The sequence below is a fragment of the Rutilus rutilus genome (genome assembly GCF_951802725.1).
Source record: "Rutilus rutilus genome assembly, chromosome: 12".
Lineage (NCBI taxonomy): Eukaryota > Metazoa > Chordata > Actinopteri > Cypriniformes > Leuciscidae > Rutilus > Rutilus rutilus.
This window is the reverse complement of record NC_140217.1, coordinates 13,932,027-13,951,602: the sequence shown is the minus strand read 5'-3', so window position 1 is coordinate 13,951,602 and position 19,576 is coordinate 13,932,027. Positions and strand designations below refer to the sequence as shown.

At 36.0% G+C, this 19,576-nt stretch overlaps 1 protein-coding gene across 6 annotated transcripts; it reads right to left on the bottom strand.

The window, feature by feature from the left end:
* Positions 1–4,726: 4,726 nt before the first annotated feature.
* rae1 (ribonucleic acid export 1) lies at positions 4,727–17,268 on the bottom strand (the record flags this gene model as incomplete). 6 transcript variants are annotated; one of them, XM_084425026.1, is made up of 13 exons in its annotated part: positions 17,206–17,268; positions 16,687–16,818; positions 16,496–16,600; positions 16,207–16,299; positions 15,444–15,530; positions 15,194–15,280; positions 13,710–13,781; positions 13,374–13,481; positions 11,238–11,344; positions 11,072–11,147; positions 10,355–10,549; positions 6,686–6,771; positions 4,727–5,109 (listed from the first exon to the last, which is right to left on the bottom strand). In XM_084425026.1, coding segments are annotated over exons 2-13 (1,107 nt in total). In that variant the 5' UTR covers positions 16,777–16,818; positions 17,206–17,268. The 6 variants fall into 6 exon arrangements, with proteins under 6 accessions (XP_084281152.1, XP_084281151.1, XP_084281153.1 ...); XM_084425025.1 differs by having other exon boundaries at positions 17,127–17,236; XM_084425027.1 differs by having other exon boundaries at positions 17,210–17,236.
* Between the last annotated feature and the right edge of the window lie 2,308 nt (positions 17,269–19,576).

Genomic DNA, 19,576 nt, shown 5'->3' with positions numbered 1-19,576 from the left:
TTTTCATTACAGCCTTTTCTACAACCTCTTCTATGAGCTGAGATCTTTCTTTGTTATTTCCAGGCCAGCATATTTGAGAAGAACATGTTCGGCTGATTCTGGTAATCCACATTTGCTGCACAATCCTGTATTGTTAACAAGTTTTAAAAAGTGCAAGTTTTAAAAATTTGGAGTCATCCCTTTATTGTGTCATCCCTTCTTTTGCCACAAATTTCCTTCCTGTGTCCACAACTCTTGCCATGTATGCTTAGTTAATTATCTTTTTAATTCCAGCTTTCCCCAGACGGACATTAACATTTATTATTGAATACTTTAAAGCCTTTTTTGCCAACTCATCCACCATTTCATTTCCCACAATCCCCCACGTGAGCAGGGGGATCACTCCACAAAAGATTACTTTTATTCATAGATGTTGAAATCTGAACAGGGATCTTTGAGAAAATCCAGTCTTGAGTCAGATTTTCCTTTTTGGGTTTATAAGGCTTGATAAAGAATCAAGAGCAAATAACAACTTGTAGCAAATGAACCAATTGAATAGCAATCAGTTCTGAAGAGTAAACAGATAAGAAATTAGATGTTCTTTTACCTATTTTAAAGTCCAGTAGTGAAATGACGTCTGCTGCAGGTGTATGCCCAGATTCAGGATCTTTTGAGCCGTCAGTATATTTCTTTACAATAGGCTCACTCTTGATTTAAATATTGTTTCACCAACAAATCTTATGAGATCATTCTCTGGTGGTAATTTATTTCTTCCAGCAAGTGCAGACCGACCAATGGCATTGGGAATAACCAAGAAGGTATAGCTGATATTGCCACTGTCAGACTAATTTCATAATCAAAAATTCCCATTCTTTGTGCATCATTATTAGCATCCAATCCGAAACTGGCTACTTGTGAATATTCATATTCCCAGCAGTTCTTAAGAACGTCTTTTACAGGGTGATATTCTTGTATCCTTTCACTGATACCCAATAAATCAGTGTTTCTCAACTGGTGGCTGGTGGGTCTCGACAGTTTTGAGTGGGTCATGGAGCGTGCAGTCAAAGTAACCACAACAAACGTAATTCAGTGGCTGCATCCGAAATTGCATACTCTCGAGTAGGTACTTATTTTGCATAAGAAATTACTTTACAACCATTAAAAAAGTTCTATATAGTATGAATGTAATCTGAACGTACAAGATTTGGCATGTTGTCATTGTCGTGTGACCTAACAGCGTTAGTTAGGTCGCTTCACTGCCATTCATAAATCCTCTCCTGTGGCCTCATGGGATAGTAAAGTGAATCTCACTGGAAGTAGTAGGTCATCCAGGTACTTTTTGCCTACTCTTTTATGAGTACTGTGAATTCGGACATACTTCTTGTGTCACATACTGTTTTCCAACTACTTTCGGATGCAGCCTATGTTTTTCTGATGCAAGACTTTTATTTTGAAAGACGTGCATAAAAAATATTTATACTTCTGTCAGACGCAGTAAAGAGTGCCTGGGAAAAACGGGTTGTCCTGATTTAGTATCGGCGGTCAGATGAGATGTTGTCAGGCTATATGTCATTATTTTTCATAACGTGTTACGAAATAAAAAGCCTAACCTCAGAAAAGCGAACTTTTTTTTATCCTCTGTTCTTCATTGTGCTTTTAGCAAATCTCTATAAATATCATCTTCTGATTCTGGTGTATAACCTTTATTTGTCTTTTTCCTCAAAAGCTTTACTAATTCAAGTTTTTTATTTCAAAACCATTTTATGTTGTATAGGCCTACCAACACACTTTCTCTCAAGAAGATCATGATGTTATTATTTGCCTTTAAATTTGGTCATATACATGTAGCCCAGGTACAAAAGCTTTTCTTTTTTTTTTAGGTGTAACATGTTCAGATGTTACACAAAGATTTTGTGTACATTTCCACCAGCTGTGCATAAGTTGTAGCAAAAGGCCTTGAGAGCCAGGAATACAGCCAGAAATTTTAGGCTATTTATGTGCCATATGGCATGCCAGGTACCGTATACTTGTTGCCCGTTGCACAAGTTCCCCAGCTGTCATGACAACTTTGTGCCAGGACACTTGATCCCAATTCCTAGAGGTCCTAGTAAAGACAAAGTTGCAGCCTGAGGCCTGGCTAAAAGAAGGTGTATATGTGTGAATTTAATATGTGTTTGAGAAGCAAGATGTCGTCATGTTTGAATCAAGTTATATCCCCAGAAAGGACACCTCCTGTGTAAAAACACCAATTTACTAGTCCCAAACCTGCTAGATGCGCCAGTAGAAAGCGTCTGCAAACCCTTGCCAGATTCTCGCTAGTCGTCCAAGAAGTAAAGAACACAAACATCACTTGTCCACCCTCAGCAGAGCCATTGTCGCCTCCATGGACTTGAAAGTGAGAGGAGGTAAGAAAACTGTAAGAAAAGACTCGGAACTTGCACATTTAGCAGAAACAAGCAATTTCAACATATTGAAAATATGTATTCATGAAGTCCATCGTCATTTCCCTGTATTTTATAGGATGTGTGACAAAGTATTTCTGCATGATCATCTTCCTCCTTGGCAAGAAAGAACAAAGCCTCTTGAATCAAGATGGGCACTTTCTGCACAGCAACAGTGTGGATATAACAGTGCTGAAACAAGGTGGGTTCCTCACAAACCATGGGACACCCCAGGGAAGTGACCCCACATGTATGCACCGACCCAGCTTACCAGATGATGCACTTAGTTAAACAAAAAAAAAACAATCAAAGTGTGGAATATTGGACACCTCATGCAGTGAGTGAGCAACTGTCGCAGCTTTAATTATGTAGTGGGGGCTCTCAGACTCCGATGCTCAATGACAAAATAACCTTTTAAAAATCATACACTACAGAGTTGAGTATATAGTGCATAAGAACATAGTGTATAAGTGCATAGTGCGTCACTTAATACTGTGAAGCTGCTTTGATACAATCTGTATTGTGAAAAGCGCTATATAAATAAACTTGACTTGACTTAGGACGCAGCTTGTGACAAAAGTAATATGTTCGCATTCACAGTACTAGACAAAAAGTCAGAAGTAGTAGGTCAGAATTCACAGTACTCATAAAAGAGTACTCGTCCCTGGTGACCAACTACTTCCGGCGAGATTCTGAAGTTTGAGTACGATGGACACTTTACTATCCCATAAGGCCACGGAAGAGGATTGTGAATGGCAGTGAACAGTGAAGCGACGTAACTTTCAGAACGATTTTTTTCCAGCTAATCAAAGATAAAAGACAACAAAACTGCAGTGCTCGCTTATAATAAACAATGATATAGTTTGTTGGTGTGGATATAGTTGCCGTTATAGTCATCTTTTGGTGTGAACGGGCCTTAAAGTTAGCCTGACTACGTCAGACTTCCTACTTCCGCTAATTTCATTTCTCTCCTGTAGTCAGTCTGAGATATCGACCTGTCTTTCAGTTTTCCACCGGCCTGAAAACAGCCGGGCCAATCAACGAACAGAGGGCGGGCTGAGAGCCGTGACGTAGACGCTGATTGTACCGTGGATGCGTAGATTTACTTCACATAATCTGCAAAAGTCATTCACAGCCATGTTCAGTCCGGTATTTCGCTCGATGGTTTAGTTTTTGCATCATACATGCGTTTACAGTGGAAGTTAGATGTGGCTGAGCATGCGCATAACACGTGCGCATAACCAAACGTTATGTGATTGGCTTACGGGTAACCAATGATTTTAAACTTCAGACAAGCGCCCCCCCGCGAGAGAGAAAACACTTCTCTATTATGCTATTCCAGACTCTGTCTACGAAGCAAAGTGAAGTAGCAGAGTCTGGTATTACCAGGCTACCTTTAAGTGCCCATATTATGCTTTTTCAGATATTGCCTTTCACATAATGTGTAATATAACTGTTTGTGAATGTAAAAGGTCTGCAAAGATTTAAAGATCAAAGTGCACAACAAATAAAGTTATTGCCTCCTAAAACAAAGAATCGATTCTGAACTGGCAAAAGTCATCAGCAATTCCAATCTTACTGTGTTACATATCTACGTAATAATGTAACACATTTGCATAATGCCAGCCTATGGTCTTCAATGGTTGCCCACGAACATCTACTTTGACCCGCCCTCAAACACTGTAGTACAACTGAGGACTGGAAGAGCTTGGTCTGTGTTATGTCAATTAGTCACTGTTTTCAGCACTGCAAATCCACTTTGCATGCGCTTTAAAAGGATAAGGACTCGCACTGGAATTGATAAGAAAAAAACGTTGCCATCATTACTGTTCATATCACTGTGTATGCAAGAGTTGAGGTAGCGCCCCAGGTGAAATTCAGATATGGTAATGGACATTTCTTTTCTGACACATGCTGAAAGAGTTAGACCAATCACGACAGGGCCATCTGACCCAGAGCAGAGTAGGCTGGTGGAAAGGAGGGGTTTGGAGAGACTGAATCTTTGAACAAACCGGTTTCAGATTATTTAAGAAATTAGGTGATGTGCAATGCATGGGTTTTTTTGACCTTTGATATAGCGGCACTTTAACAGATCTTGACAGTCATGAGGGTGTCAGGGAATTCTAAGATGTTTTCCCCCCAGTATGTTGGTTGCACCACTTGACTAACAAGTTTTAATAGTTGAATTGTTTACAATTAACATTACTGCTTCAAAAGTAAGTTTATGCAAAACTACAAAATTAGATTTATGAAAGTCTGCATCATTTTCCCACCTGCAAGACAATAAGACAAGTGCAATGTCAAAATGCAGAGAAAGCTTGAGATAGATTTATTATTGGTTACATAATGTGATTATACACCAAGAAGAGAAAGAAAAGCAAATAGTGAAAATGTATTTCCTTTGCAAGGCAGTATCAAGAAATAAGAGCTGCAAGTAATGAAGAACTTCATGAAGAAGAAAAAAGGTACATCAATTACACCAGAAATGCTAAAGCATGGCTTCCTTAATCGTATCAAAAGCCACTGCTCACATCACCATTGCTTATGAGCAGTTGGCGCCCTTCCGATTGGTCCATAAAAATTACGCATTGCCATGCCTTTGGTCCAGGTGTTAGCCAAATTGAGGTCTCTCTCCCATATTTACACACTAATGCAGGTCTTCCAAGATGTGATGTGGAGCTTGACGAATCTAAAGACAAGGAGGGGCAGGCGTCAGTCAATACAGCATTCTGCTTTTCAAATCAAATTTATTTTTGGTTTTCTGTTCCCCATGAACAAAAGTAAAGTTTTCACATGGTCAAGAGAGGCATAATGCTGAATTATTACATCTTTATTCTCTGACAGGCCAATTCCAATGGCTCCAAGTTTTACAGATCATTCTCTTGTATTAAGAGATTTATCTAATAAGTAGATCAGAGACCAAAATTCATATATATCCTCCTCTGCATATAATATCCACACACAATCATCCAAACACCTGATAGTAGTCAATTTATCAGCACAAGAAAAGGAACACAGAGACTGTTAATGTAATTTTCTTAAATCACCGCCTTGGTATGGTATTACAGTAAAAATATATTGCAATATTTTTACTGGAAACAAATGTGTTTTCTAACATAAAAAGTGGAGAACTTAAAAAAAATTTAAACATGCAAAGTACTATAAATGCTAAAACTAATACAGTTTCCTTTGCATCCTACTTGAGCATAAACACTGCTGACTTTTTCGTATTTCATGGTATTTTTCAGATCAATGCACTGAACAGATCTAGACATGCTACCACAAAACAGCACAACTGTGTGTGGCTGTACAGTGTCATCAGACCAATCCAGACAGCCAACAGCAGACGTTTCTTAAGACCAATGGTCTGATTGACTCACAAACATGTGCGGCAGCATGTGCAACACAGATTGATGTAATGACATTTTTGCGACTGAAAACTTTTTCCAGAAAAATTAAGCCATGAAGCCAAAGTCATTAATAACACTTCTCTACAGAAGACCAGAAGAAAAATCATTAAAGTAAAGCAACCATTACAAATCTTTCCATTTTGTATCTTATGACTTTTCAATTATTTATATAAGATTTAAGTCCTAGAGACGATAAAGAGTATTTTATCCCAATGCTTAAACATCAGGCCCCAGAAGTTTCAAGAACAGTTTTCTTCTGTAAAACAACAATTGAGTGGACAGCTAAAATAAAATATGTTAGCTCATGCTGTACATCCTAATTTCTAGCTTCTTTTATTTTAATAAAAATAGTTTTAAATCATTCAAGTTATCTTATGTCTCAATTAGAAGTTTGCCGAGGGCTCCTAGGAGCCCTGGCATTCTGCCTGAGAACAACTAAAATAAACTGAATTATGAAATAGAATGGAAACATCACAGCTAGATTTATGAATATTACTGCAAAACAAAAAGATTTGTTCCTAGTAAATAGTTACTTTCCGAACATGGTTTTGATTTATATAGTGGCTTTCCACTAGTAAACAAATGATTCACCATTATACTCAATGCGTAATACACTTCAATCCTGAACATTTCATTTTGAACTTAAGTAAAATCTCCTTTCTGTACACCATTTTAAAAACAATTGTGCTCCTTCAGAATTTATCCACTAAGCCAAGGGCAACTTATTTATCCATCATGAGATACCATATAACTCAGAAAGCATCACAACTGCACAAAGTCTGCGCAAGTCAGAAAGCACACCGGCCCTTGCACAGTGAAAGAAAGTCTCCACAGTAATGGACATCCCGCTCTCACCATTTCTTGTTCCGAGGCTTCAGTTCCTCAGCCGCATTCCTCAAGAAGATGTAATTCTTTTTCTGGGGATTGTAATACTCGTGTCCCTGTTAAACAAAACAGAGGGGGGGGAAAATGAGCAGAGGTCACACTGGTTTTCACTCGAGTTCAGTAGAAAGACATAGAACTTACTTTCATCCTTTATCCTAACTGTATCTAAGTAACAAAGACAACACCAAATCATAAAATCAACATTCTAAAGGCCCGTTCACAGTTCACACCAGGAAAATGAAACTACCCATATTTTGAAGAATATGAGTAACCAAACAGGCCACACTGACTTCCATTGTATGGAGAAAAAAGAAAAAAAAAGCCAATGGGGCCCCATCAACTGTTTGGTTACAAACATTCTTAAAAATATTTACTTTTGTGTTCAGTAGAAGAAAGAAATTCATACAGGTTTGAAACAACTTGAGGGTGAGTAAATGACAATTTAAATTTTTTGGTGAGCTATCCATTTAATGGCAATTTGCATTCTTATTGCATATTCCCACCTACTGGGCGGTTGTGCAAAAGATTTTCTTAAAACAGTTTTTTTTTTTATTACTGTGAACGAATTATATTGTTTGTTTAATGCTAAATACAGTGAGGAAAATAAGTATTTGAACACCCTGCTATTTTGCAAGTTCTCCCACTTGGAAATCATGGAGGGGTCTGAAATTGTCATCGTAGGTGCATGTCCACTGTGAGAGACATAATCGAAAAAAAAAAATCCAGAAATCACAATGTATGATTTTTTTAACTATTTATTTGTATGATACAGCTGCAAATAAGTATTTGAACACTTGAGAAAATCAATGTTAATATTTGGTACAGTAGCCTTTGTTTGCAATTACAGAGGTAAAACGTTTCCTGTAGTTTTTCACCAGGTTTGCACACACTGCAGGAGGGATTTTGGCCCACTCCTCCACACAGATCTTCTCTAGATCAGTCAGGTTTCTGGGCTGTCGCTGAGAAACACAGAGTTTGAGCTCCCTCCAAAGATTCTCTATTGGGTTTAGGTCTGGAGACTGGCTAGGCCACGTCAGGACCTTGATATGCTTCTTACAGAGCCACTCCTTGGTTATCCTGGCTGTGTGCTTCGGGTCATTGTCATGTTGGAAGACCCAGCCTCGACCCATCTTCAATGCTCTAACTGAGGGAAGGAGGTTGTTCCCCAAAATCTCGCAATACATGGCCCCGGTCATCCTCTCCTTAATACAGTGCAGTCGCCCTGTCCCATGTGCAGAAAAACACCCCCAAAGCATGATGCTACCACCCCCATGCTTCACAGTAGGGATGGTGTTCTTGGGATGGCACTCATCATTCTTCTTCCTCCAAACACGTTTAGTGGAATTATGACCAAAAAGTTCTATTTTGGTCTCATCTGACCACATGACTTTCTCCCATGACTCCTCTGGATCATCCAAATGGTCATTGGCAAACTTAAGACGCGCCTTGACATGTGCTGGTTTAAGCAGGGGAACCTTCCGTGCCATGCATGATTTCAAACCATGACGTCTTAGTGTATTACCAACAGTAACCTTGGAAACGGTGGTCCCAGCTCTTTTCAGGTCATTGACCAGCTCCTCCCATGTAGTTCTGGGCTGATTTCTCACCTTTCTTAGGATCATTGAGACCCCACGAGGTGAGATCTTGCATGGAGCCCCAGTACGAGGGAGATTGAGAGTCATGTTTAGCTTCTTCCATTTTCGAATGATTGCTCCAACAGTGGACCTTTTTTCACCAAGCTGCTTGGCAATTTCCCCGTAGCCCTTTCCAGCCTTGTGGAGGTATACAATTTTGTCTCTAGTGTCTTTGGACAGCTCTTTGGTCTTGGCCATGTTAGTAGTTGGATTCTTACTGATTGTATGGGGTGGACAGGTGTCTTTATGCAGCTAACGAGCTCAAACAGGTGCATCTAATTTAGGATAATAAATGGAGTGGAGGTGGACATTTTAAAGGCAGACTAACAGGTCTTTGAGGGTCAGAATTCTAGCTGATAGACAGGTGTTCAAATACTTATTTGCAGCTGTATCATACAAATAAATAGTTTAAAAATCATATATTGTGATTTCTGGATTTTTTTTTTTTAGATTATGTCTCTCACAGTGGACATGCACCTACGATGACAATTTCAGACCCCTCCATGATTTCCAAGTGGGAGAACTTGCAAAATAGCAGGGTGTTCAAATACTTATTTTCCTCACTGTATATAAAATATACATATAAATAAAAAAAGTAAGATTGATTGAACTAAATCAATACAGTCTGTGCTTGCAAAGATATGGCTGTAAAAAAATATTTTTTATGTTTAGCCATTTTACTTCCACATTTGTTGTGAAATGTATCACATATCTATTTTATTATAGAAATACATTATATAGACAATCTCCCGTTTTATTCAAAAACATTTTGAATGCACATTGAAGTGTGAGATGAGAATATAATAAATAAATTATGGAGTAAAATAAAGAAGATGTTATAAGTAAACTAACTCTGGAACAAAAGTTAAGGTTATCCACAAACTTAACCGGGAATGTCGCATAACCTGCTATCTGGAATACCCCCAGATGACATGCCTGTAGCACACACTAATAAACTAAACATTCTTGTACATTGGTGTGGACGCTAATATAGTTATCGTAATTGATGTGAACACCTCCTAAGGCAATGATGCTAAATGCTGGGATTGACAAGTCCAGCTGTATTTTATCACTCAATTTTTTCTGTATATGATTAGTCCTCAAAATGCTTAAAAGATGAGGAGCAAGTACAATAGTCAACTTGATTACAAATTTTTTTTCGTATCTTTTTGGCCATTGCATTGTGCCTTACTTGCACTTAAAGGGATGGTTCAGAGTAATTTCAACCTAGGGTCCTTTGCACCATGACCTCGAGCTAGGTTGAAATTACTCTGAACCATCCCTTTAATGTCCTACCATGAAAGCTGCATTAGGGCAGTGTGCCAACAAGTCAAAAGACCAACTTCTAAAAATGTGGCTAAAGATCCTTGGATTCTGTTTGATTCCGTTGCACTGTCAAGCTATTTTTGAATACAAGAATGTGTCTTATGTTAACTACTCATTCAGGCAACCCATAGACTAGTCAATTTTAAACCTATTAAAAGCAAATCCTTTGCAGTCTCTTTCATGAATGCCATATTTTCCTGATCACTTTACCATTACTGTTCTTTCTCCAATGCAATAATGTTTGCTTTCTAGCTGATAAACCATCACACTGTTGTTGAATTCAATATTATAAAACCTGTTTCAACGTTAAGCATCCAACCATATGAGACTAAGAGAATCTGGGGCAAACTTAAGAAAGGCACTGTACTTTTGACATTACATAAAAATTATGGTTCCTAAGCATAAATATTGTATAAATGTATATTTGCCCTTCATATTAAAAATACACTGCTATGAAATTGACCATTGGAACTTAAGTGAAGCTTAATCTATCAGATATCCTAACTGACAATAATACTATACTAAACATTTTATACTTTAACAAACAAACCTAAAATCTAAAGTCAATTATCTGATGTTAGAAAAAAAAAAATCAGTTATTTTATTTTACTGCCCAAAACGCTCATATTATTTCTGATGTTAATAACATACAAATGTTAAATATTAATTGAGAATGTACCTTAGACCAGTCATAGCTGGAGGCGTAGGCAAATATGTTCCCATTGTTATTGAAGCAACAGGCTGTTATTGGTTGATCTAATTGTTCAGAGGTCTTCAGCTTAGTGCGGGCATCTTTATCCCAGAAACTGAAGCGCCCATCAGAGCCTACTGTTGCCAGAGTGCCATGGACAGGGTGAAAGGAGATAGCATTTACCTACAACAGAGAAACAAACAGCATGACCATTTTCAGTTAGCTGAACAACAGGCAAATAATTTATTTATTTATTTATTTCACACGTCATAATTTTAAAGACAAATACAAAGTACAATAGTTATAGTTATAGAATGGTTATTGTGTGAAAAGGGGGAATCCCCGAAGAAGCTATTAAAGCTTTTAAGAGGGGGCCCAATAACAACATACAACATATAATATACAAACAAAAAACTCAATCCATAGACACAAATAAAACAAATATATAAATACAACAAGACACAAACACTACAAACAAACAGACGATCCCAGCACAAGTATAACACTTACAAAGTGTTCAAAAAGTATATGTTAAAAGCAATTTTTCCTTAAGATTTTTCTTGAAAACGGAGGCAAAATTAGGCAAAAGGTGTTATTTTTTGAATATTGTCTTTAATACAACACTGGCCAACCTTAGACTAATTGAAATACTCTAGCAAAAGTTGCATTGAATTTAAAAAAGTACACAAAAACTAGAAAACTTACAGCATAAATATCTTGGGGTGTTGCAGTATTGGTTCCATTTGACCTGTGGCACTTAAAGGTGAAATTGTCCTTGGCTCTGGGTTAAAAGATATATATTAGATAAAAATATATTCTGTGTTACTGTATTAGCTGTTAAATGTATAAACCAGATCAGATACAGACTTACGGGTTAGGTGGGTTTATGTAGTGAATGGCAACTCGGCCCTCAATGCTGCCCAGTGCAAAACCAGTAGGTTTACTCTGCTTGTCCTTAAAGATAGCCACACAGCGGTGCTGTTAAACAAAACACACAAGTTTAATACACTGTTTGCAACAGTGTCTGCATTTTGCAGAGAAGAAAGAAACAATATAAAAGGTGAAATGGGCAATAAAACAACACAAAAACATTTTAGAGAAGTTATGCAGGGCAACTACAGAGAGGTTGGTTAACTTAAGCAAGAGACTGCCCAAAACTGAAAAATGTTACGAAAAAAAAAAAACTTAAAAGTACTGTAGACCATAAAGCTTATGTGCTATATTCAAAGTCATCTGAAGCCATACAATAGTATTCCTCACACAAAACTAAAACTAAAGTAGTTATCCACCAAAAATCTTAAAATCCTCAAATTTAATTAAAGGATTAGTTCACTTTCAAAATAATTTTTGCTGATAATTTACTCACCCCGATGTCATCCAACATATCCATGTCTTTCTTTCTTCAGTCAAAAATAAATTAAGGTTTTTCAGGAAAACATTCCAGGATTTAACTACACAGAATGGACTTCAATGGCAACCAACTATTCCAATGTTCAAATAAGGTTCAAATGTCCGTCTCAATGCAGCTTCAAAGTCTCGACACTATCCCAGTCGAGAAATAAGGGTCTTATCTAGCGAAACAATCGGTCATTTTCTAAAAAAACAAAAACAATTATACACTTTTTAACCACAAATGCCCGTCTTGTACCATCTCTGAGATGCGCCACGTATTACATCACGTTGGAAAGGTCACTAAAAATAAATAAATAATAATAATAATACTAATAATAAATTAAAACAAAGATGTCGGACGATTTTGAAGTTGGAGGATAAAATTTTTCGCCCTTTCCTACCTTTTTGAACTGGAGTACACAGGCAAATAACTTAGATAGATGACGTGAAGCGTGACCTTTCCAACGTGATCACATCTCAGAGATGGTACACGACGAGCATTGAGCATTTGAAACATATACACATACATACATAACATTTTAGAAAATGACTGATTGTTTCGCTAGATAAGACCCTTATTTCTCAACTGGGATCGTGTCGAGACTTTGAAGCTGCATTGAGACAGACATTTGAACCTTATTTGAACATTGGTATAGTTGGTTGCCATTGAAGTCCATTATATGGAGAAAAATCATGGAATATTTTCTCAATATTTTCAAACTTGGCAAGTAACAGGTGGTTACAAGATATGAGAGAACCAAAAGGTGAGTAATGATTCACTCATTAGAGGTTCAAGCATTGTAATTGTTAATTTCCAAGGATCAGCATTCTCACCTTAAACTGATCGGGCAGACCAAAGAATCAATATTGGTTCATAAAAATGAGAATCGAATAAAATCGAGAAACAAATTTATTAATTTTTTTACCCAGCCCTAGTTACTTCTTAAATGGTGTTAGAAAGCATTAAAATGACACTGACTTTACAGAAAATACAGATTTCAGGATTTCATGTTTTGTGCATTTGTTACATTTCACACACACACAGTGAGTTCTTAGAGTATATTTTAATTGAATTGCCATAAGCAAATCGCATTTGCCGAAAAAAAAAATGATTTATGGCATATGACCTAATCAATGTACAGTCTTTTTAGATATATTGCAGTATAATTTATTGCAGTATTTATTTATTGTATATTCACATAACATTGTCACAAAATACAAAAGATTTTTATTATTATTTCTATGCTACAGTAATACATTTCAACAAGGAGCAGCTCGCACGGATAATAATAGAAGATTTCTTACCAAAAAATACTTTATTTAGAGGTCAAATGCAAAGACGAAGCGTTTTTTAATTCACGTGTGTTTTCAAATTGAAAATGTTTCATCTTTGCATTTGGCTTCTAAAAGTTTTTTTTATTTTTTTTATAAGAAAACTTCTATTATGTGTCCGAGCTCCTCTCCTTGTTGAACTTTTATATGTTTTTTGAGCTTACGCACCAAAGTAATTTTTATTTACTAACTGTACTATTTTGCTCAGATGTTTTTTTTGGTCGTGAATTTTTCTAATCAATTACTTCAAAAATGTAGTGTTTAGAAATTAACTGATACGGACCTGATGCTTCAGAGGCGAATCTATACGTCGAAACTCTGAAGGCTGATTTTCCAACTGGTAAACAATAAGACCACGTTCTGCTGTAGCAACAACAGCCATTGGATATACCTATAAAACAACAGAGATATGCATAAAATGATTTCAAGAAATAATTTCAGAAAAAATATAGTTTATGTACCATGTACTCAGATGTTAAAATAGAAAGAGGTTCACTTTGCTAGTCAAGTACACACACACAAAATGAACTCAAGCTATCAATTACAATGGAAGAGTGAAAGAAACAGATAACCTTCTAAATTGATACTATAACAAATCATTCAAATCGCACTCCTTTACCACATCTGCACAGTAACACCTCTCTGGCATCTGCAGGGACATCATGGGGTTTGGGGAACGTGTATCCCAAAACTGTCAAAAAAATAAACAGAGGTAGAGAAACAGTTTGCTAATGACACTGAGACTGTGATTTTGTCAGATACTGCACACTGAACTGTGATAAAAAAAGGAAAAAAAGTCGGCACACCATGGCTCCAAAAATGTGAAAATTTAATAATAGACTCACACACAGGTGGTAACGTTTCGAGCGCGTAGGCTCTTCGTCAGACAATTAAGAGTTAAACACACCATGCCTTTATACTCACAATAAAGTAAATTATTAGAAGTAATTATTAATAATTATTAGACGTTTAAGAAGTAAATTATTGATGTCCCCTCTGCGCCATGGACACTTCACCAATTCTATATCTAGGTATTGTAAGGTAGAAACAGAATGTCTAAAAGTAGCAAAATGCTGAGCAACCGGATGTAACGATGTTCTGAAATGCGGGTTTTTAAAGATCTACTCGTTTTGCCCACATAGCAAAGGCCACAAGGGCAGCGCAGCATATAAATTACATTAGCCGTTTTGCACGAAATTGTCACATCAATTGGACATCAATAATTTACTTCTAAAACACGAAACCTTCTGGATTTACACATTAGATACTATGGCACCTAGGGGATTAAATGAAAAATATGATATTCGTCCATTTCTCTAAGATTTGTTCCTGATGTTGTTATTTTGGTTTATGCAGGCATCATTATTTAAATGGATAGTACTTTTGTATGTTTACTTTGATTCTCACATTTAATATGCATTACTTTTGTATTTTTTCCTTTGCCTTTATTTGTTTTTCTGGGTGACATTGGTATTATTATTATTATATAATTATTATTTTTTATTTTTTTATTTTTTTGGGGGGGGGGGGGGGGGGGTCACCTGTGAGTATAAAGGCGTGGTGTGTTTAACTCTTAATTGTCTGACGAAGAGCCTACGCACTCGAAACGTTACCACCCTTGTGTGAGTCTACTATTAGGCTAAATTTCCACATTTTTGGAGCCATGGTGTGCCGACTTTTTTTCCTTTTTTATTCATTTTCTTGTCGAGCACCCAATTTGAGCAACATATTGCTTTGGATGTGCGTGCTTTTGATCTGATTTTACACTGAACTGTGATACAATTAACTAACAACTACAACTTAAGATACATTGGACTAAAAGAGATCCAAGCACACTTGCAAGCCCAATTTGATGAAAATATTTTTTTTATGATCTTCAAACCAAGACAAACAGAACTGACCAAAAAGAACTGTCACTGGACAATGTTCCACCAAAGGATTGTAGTTTAAATACATCTTGGTCCATAAATTATAAAAATATGCGAATGTGAAGAAGTGAATCTGGCATGCTTTTTGTGGTGTAATAAGTTGTACTAGGCCATATGAGGATTTAGACTATTTCAACTGTGCAGCCCTAAATACATCAAAGATGGGTTCCAGCACCTTCAGTGTTTTGTCCCAGCTGCCAGTCATAATACAGCTGTAGTTTGGTGCTTTTATCCAGTGAATTGTCTTGATTGGGCCTTCATGCTGGTCAAGGGAAAAAGTTGTAGAACCTGTTAATCATACTGTAAACCAACACAACTGAAATACATATACTAAAAGGTATGGTATGGGCTTTGGTAATAATTTATTTTAATTAGCCCATTATGCAGAAGCATAAGAATATAAAATGAACAAATTAACTTCTTACTTGCGCTATCTGAATGGTCTGATTGCTGTTCAGATCCCACATTTTGGCAGTTTTGTCACAGGATGCTGTAAATACTTTACTGCCATCCTGTTAATACAAAGCACAGAAGCAGAATTGGGTGAGAGGATGTATCATGTCAGTTAGAAATAAAAAGAATATGGGAAAATAGGACTCTGTTGGTTCAAGATTCTGACAGGAGTACCAAATTGTATGCAAGCCAAAAAAAAGTCAAACAATCTATCCATTTATTATTTAGAATAATTAAGAACCTCCATTCAATTTATGAAATCCTAAATGGATTACAACAATTCTTGTGCATTTCAGTAGAACAGTTTAGAGCTAAGTGAAAAAACTAATTCTGTGTAAAATTCTATGCCAGCTCTGACCCAAAATCAGAATTAAAGCAAACAAGCATAACAGCCTAGGATCAGATGCAGTTTTAATGCCTTTAAGTTGTGCAAATGTAATGTCTAATCTGAGTCAGTATTGTGGAAGTCAATATGCAGTATTGTGTAAATGAAATGCCTAATCTGAGCAACCAGCATGAGAAGTTTGTTTTTGTGCAAATCAGTGCATGTCTTGTTTTCTGAGACTGTGTACAAGAACGATTTGTGCATTTGCAAAAATGTGTCCAGTGAGTAAGATTCCCATTTATTTGCTTTAAAATAGACTTTATGGTGAATAATGTTGGATGATTGGAATGTTGGAAGTCTTTAAGATGTTAAAATAACCCATTGATAATTATGTGTGCGCATGATCTTACATCACTCCAGCACACATCCAGAACTGGGCCTGTGTGCATCTGCTGGGCTTTAGGGACAGTTTGACCATTATCTTGAACCTCCCAGCACCGCACCTTAGTTAACAATACATAAGCAAATGTATCAGTTGCAAGCTGAAAGAAGGGTTATTCAACAACTACAAAGATGCAATAACATATTTGTAAGTGGAAATTACAGTCAGTGTGGTACAAATATAAAAATGCTGACACAAAGAAACACAAGTGAAAATGTATATTTAGGATAAGAGAAATGACTATGTCAACGGCTTACGTCATTGGCCCACGAGCCTCCGACGAGAAAGTTCCCAGGCATCGTAGGAGGACTGAATGCCAAGCAGCTTATGCTGTCATCGGGTGGCGATGTTACTTCAACATCCTATTAACGACACATCAATTTAATTAACATGCACATATAACAATATAAATATAAGATATGTACGGATATTATATTTCTGTATTTACCTTCATTGGATTATGACTATCTGTGGTGGTGGTGCCAAATACACCTGTTCCCGCGGACCCAAAACCCGTGTTCGTCCCGAATAAACTCATTTCAGTCCGTTAAGAGCGGATCAAACAACAATGAATCAGATCCTATACACGGGAACATGCGATATAGTATTAACACGTGACAACAGAGATCATCTACAATACCTAACGTTACACCGATTCAAGTCAATTAAACGGTAACGTTAACAAACGGCTACTATTTTGAAAGTGCCTGAAATGAATATCATAGCCAGGTTATAAAAAGCATATTATCATGTTCACGTGCATTAAACCACAAACCGTGCGATGGGTTTTAATAATAGCCTTCAGGAAATACAATTAACTTATAGGCCTGGGCAAGATCTAAATTATTGGCAATATGCTATCAAAATATCTTAACCATCTAAACTCACTAACTGCCGCGGAAATATTTGTTTACTCCCATAAAACCGGTTCCCGCTTTAGAAACGATGCACACACACACATACATACACACACTCTGCTAAAGGCACTTCCGTCGCTCAGTTATTTTGGACGTGCTTTGATGACGTCATCCGTTGGTTTCAAAACCGACATCTTTAATTTATTTAAGTTACTTCTTTGTTTAACATCACGGTTAAAGAGACTGTGAAATATTTAGGTATTTCAATTACCAGAGATTTGAAGGTTAGTTTGGTTTTAGTTTAATTTTGAGAATAAAATGCAAAAAGTCAACAGAATCTTGAAATGCTGGTTGCAGAGAGATATATAGGCTATACTTTTTTGGAAGAATTATTTTATCCAAAGGTGAATATTTATCTATATTGATTTATCCTGCTTTTGCTCCCTCTTTAGCTACTATGAAAACAAGTAATAAAACAATTCATGACTTTATCTAGAGGCATAAAAAAAAAAAACATTATATAAAAAAAATCAGACATTATCAAGGCATATGACCAAGGTGGTTTGAATGTGATTGAATTCGAGTATGAATATTTTGTTAAAACTTAAGTGACTTCAAATGTTTTTATGTAACACTGATAGCTTTTGGTATGTTGTGCCTTCAGCTCTGTTTTGTAAATTGGGTGGAATTCACTTTCTTCTCAAATGTGACTATGATTTACCCAAACTCTCAGTAAAACTATCAGCATTCCACCAACAAGTTTTATTATTTTGGAAATTGGCACACACAGACACACACACATCATTTTACACCCCTACAATACTCCTATATGGAATAACAAATATATTTTACAAACGAGGACTGGTTAAGTAGAAATATTTGGTCTGTGCTGGACCTAATGAATGAGAATGGTAACATATTAGATTACAATGCTTTCACTTTAAAAAGCGGATTGGCCTGTCATCAAAAACAGTTCTTTACAGTTACTAATGCAATACCCTCTGGAATAAAATTTTTAATGAGATGTTCGCCCTCTTATTTGAAAAATTGTGGCAGTCTATATGTTGGTTATTACATATTTTTCTCATGTCATTTTTCTAGTTCCTTTTAGAGAACATTATATTATTGGCAAAATACTTTATACATAAATTTAGATTCTTTAAATCCCCTTTATTTGTTTATTATATTCAGAAACGATTTAAAATACTTCTCAGATGCCCTCAGTAAAATGAAAAACCAAAATGCAATAAAACTTTATAATTTGTTTGTATTATACAATCTGTTATAGTTTTTTTTTTTTTTTACTATTATAATTTAATTTTATTATTGTTTATTTCCTTTTTGTGTTGAGCCTTCCATTTTTTCTCTGTATATTGACTGTTTTATGCCATTTTGTTGTATTCAGATTTTGTATAAAAAATAAAATCTTTCATTTTATTTTACCGTTCCAATCATATATTGTTTTTTTTATAACATTACAAAATTTCAGTCAAGAGTGAAGATGAAAAAAATAACATAGGATGTAGGTATATTGAGAGATCCATCTAAAAAAGATAATCCAATACACTTAAATATATAAATAATAATAATAATGGACCGCAGCAGACCCCTGTGTCTCGGCTAAGAATCCTCTCTTATGTGGTGCAACATACAAAAATGTTTCAATTACTGCCACCATAACACTGTCTGGCTACTTGCAAATATCTCACCATAGTCCTTATTGTTTTCTAACAGCATTTTTATGTTCTGAGACCCTGTCCTTCAAGCACTGCTTTGTTCTTACAATGTAAAAAAAAAAAAAAAAAACTATATGATAACCATACTACCATATTATCTGTTACAACTGATTTTTTTTATTAAATTTTTTTTTTTTTTTTTTATGTTTACCTTTATTTTGCAATTATTTTGTCTAAGCCAGGTGGTTTTCTTCTTGCTCTATAGGTGACTTTGTACTAATTTATCTTTTATGGACATTTATTTACCTTTATTTAAACAGGAGAATAGACTCACTGAGATTAAAATCTCTTTTGCAGGAGTGTCCTGGCGAGTTTGCATATACAATTATACATCAAAGTTACAACACTATCCAACAAAAAAACTTTTAAACATAAAACATGCAACATACAACCAGTTAAAAACATTTACACACCATTCATTTATTCTCAAGGTTACGTATACAATTTTAAAATGACTACAAGATACCAATTTTTTTAGCTTCATCTCAGTCTGGAGAAGATTCCAATCCGAGGTATCAGCATATTTGAAGGTTTTACCAAGTTCAGTTCTGACAAAGGGCACACAAAGATTGTAATTCGATTGAGAATGTAAAGAGTATTGCCAGGCAATTTCCGTTGACGTGCTCTTTTATTTCATGTGAAACTGGCATCAACAAGGTATTTTCGGTCACTGAACTGCTGCTCACTGGATATTTTCTCTTTTTCGGACCATTCTTGTGCGTGCAAATCCCAGTAAATCAGCAGT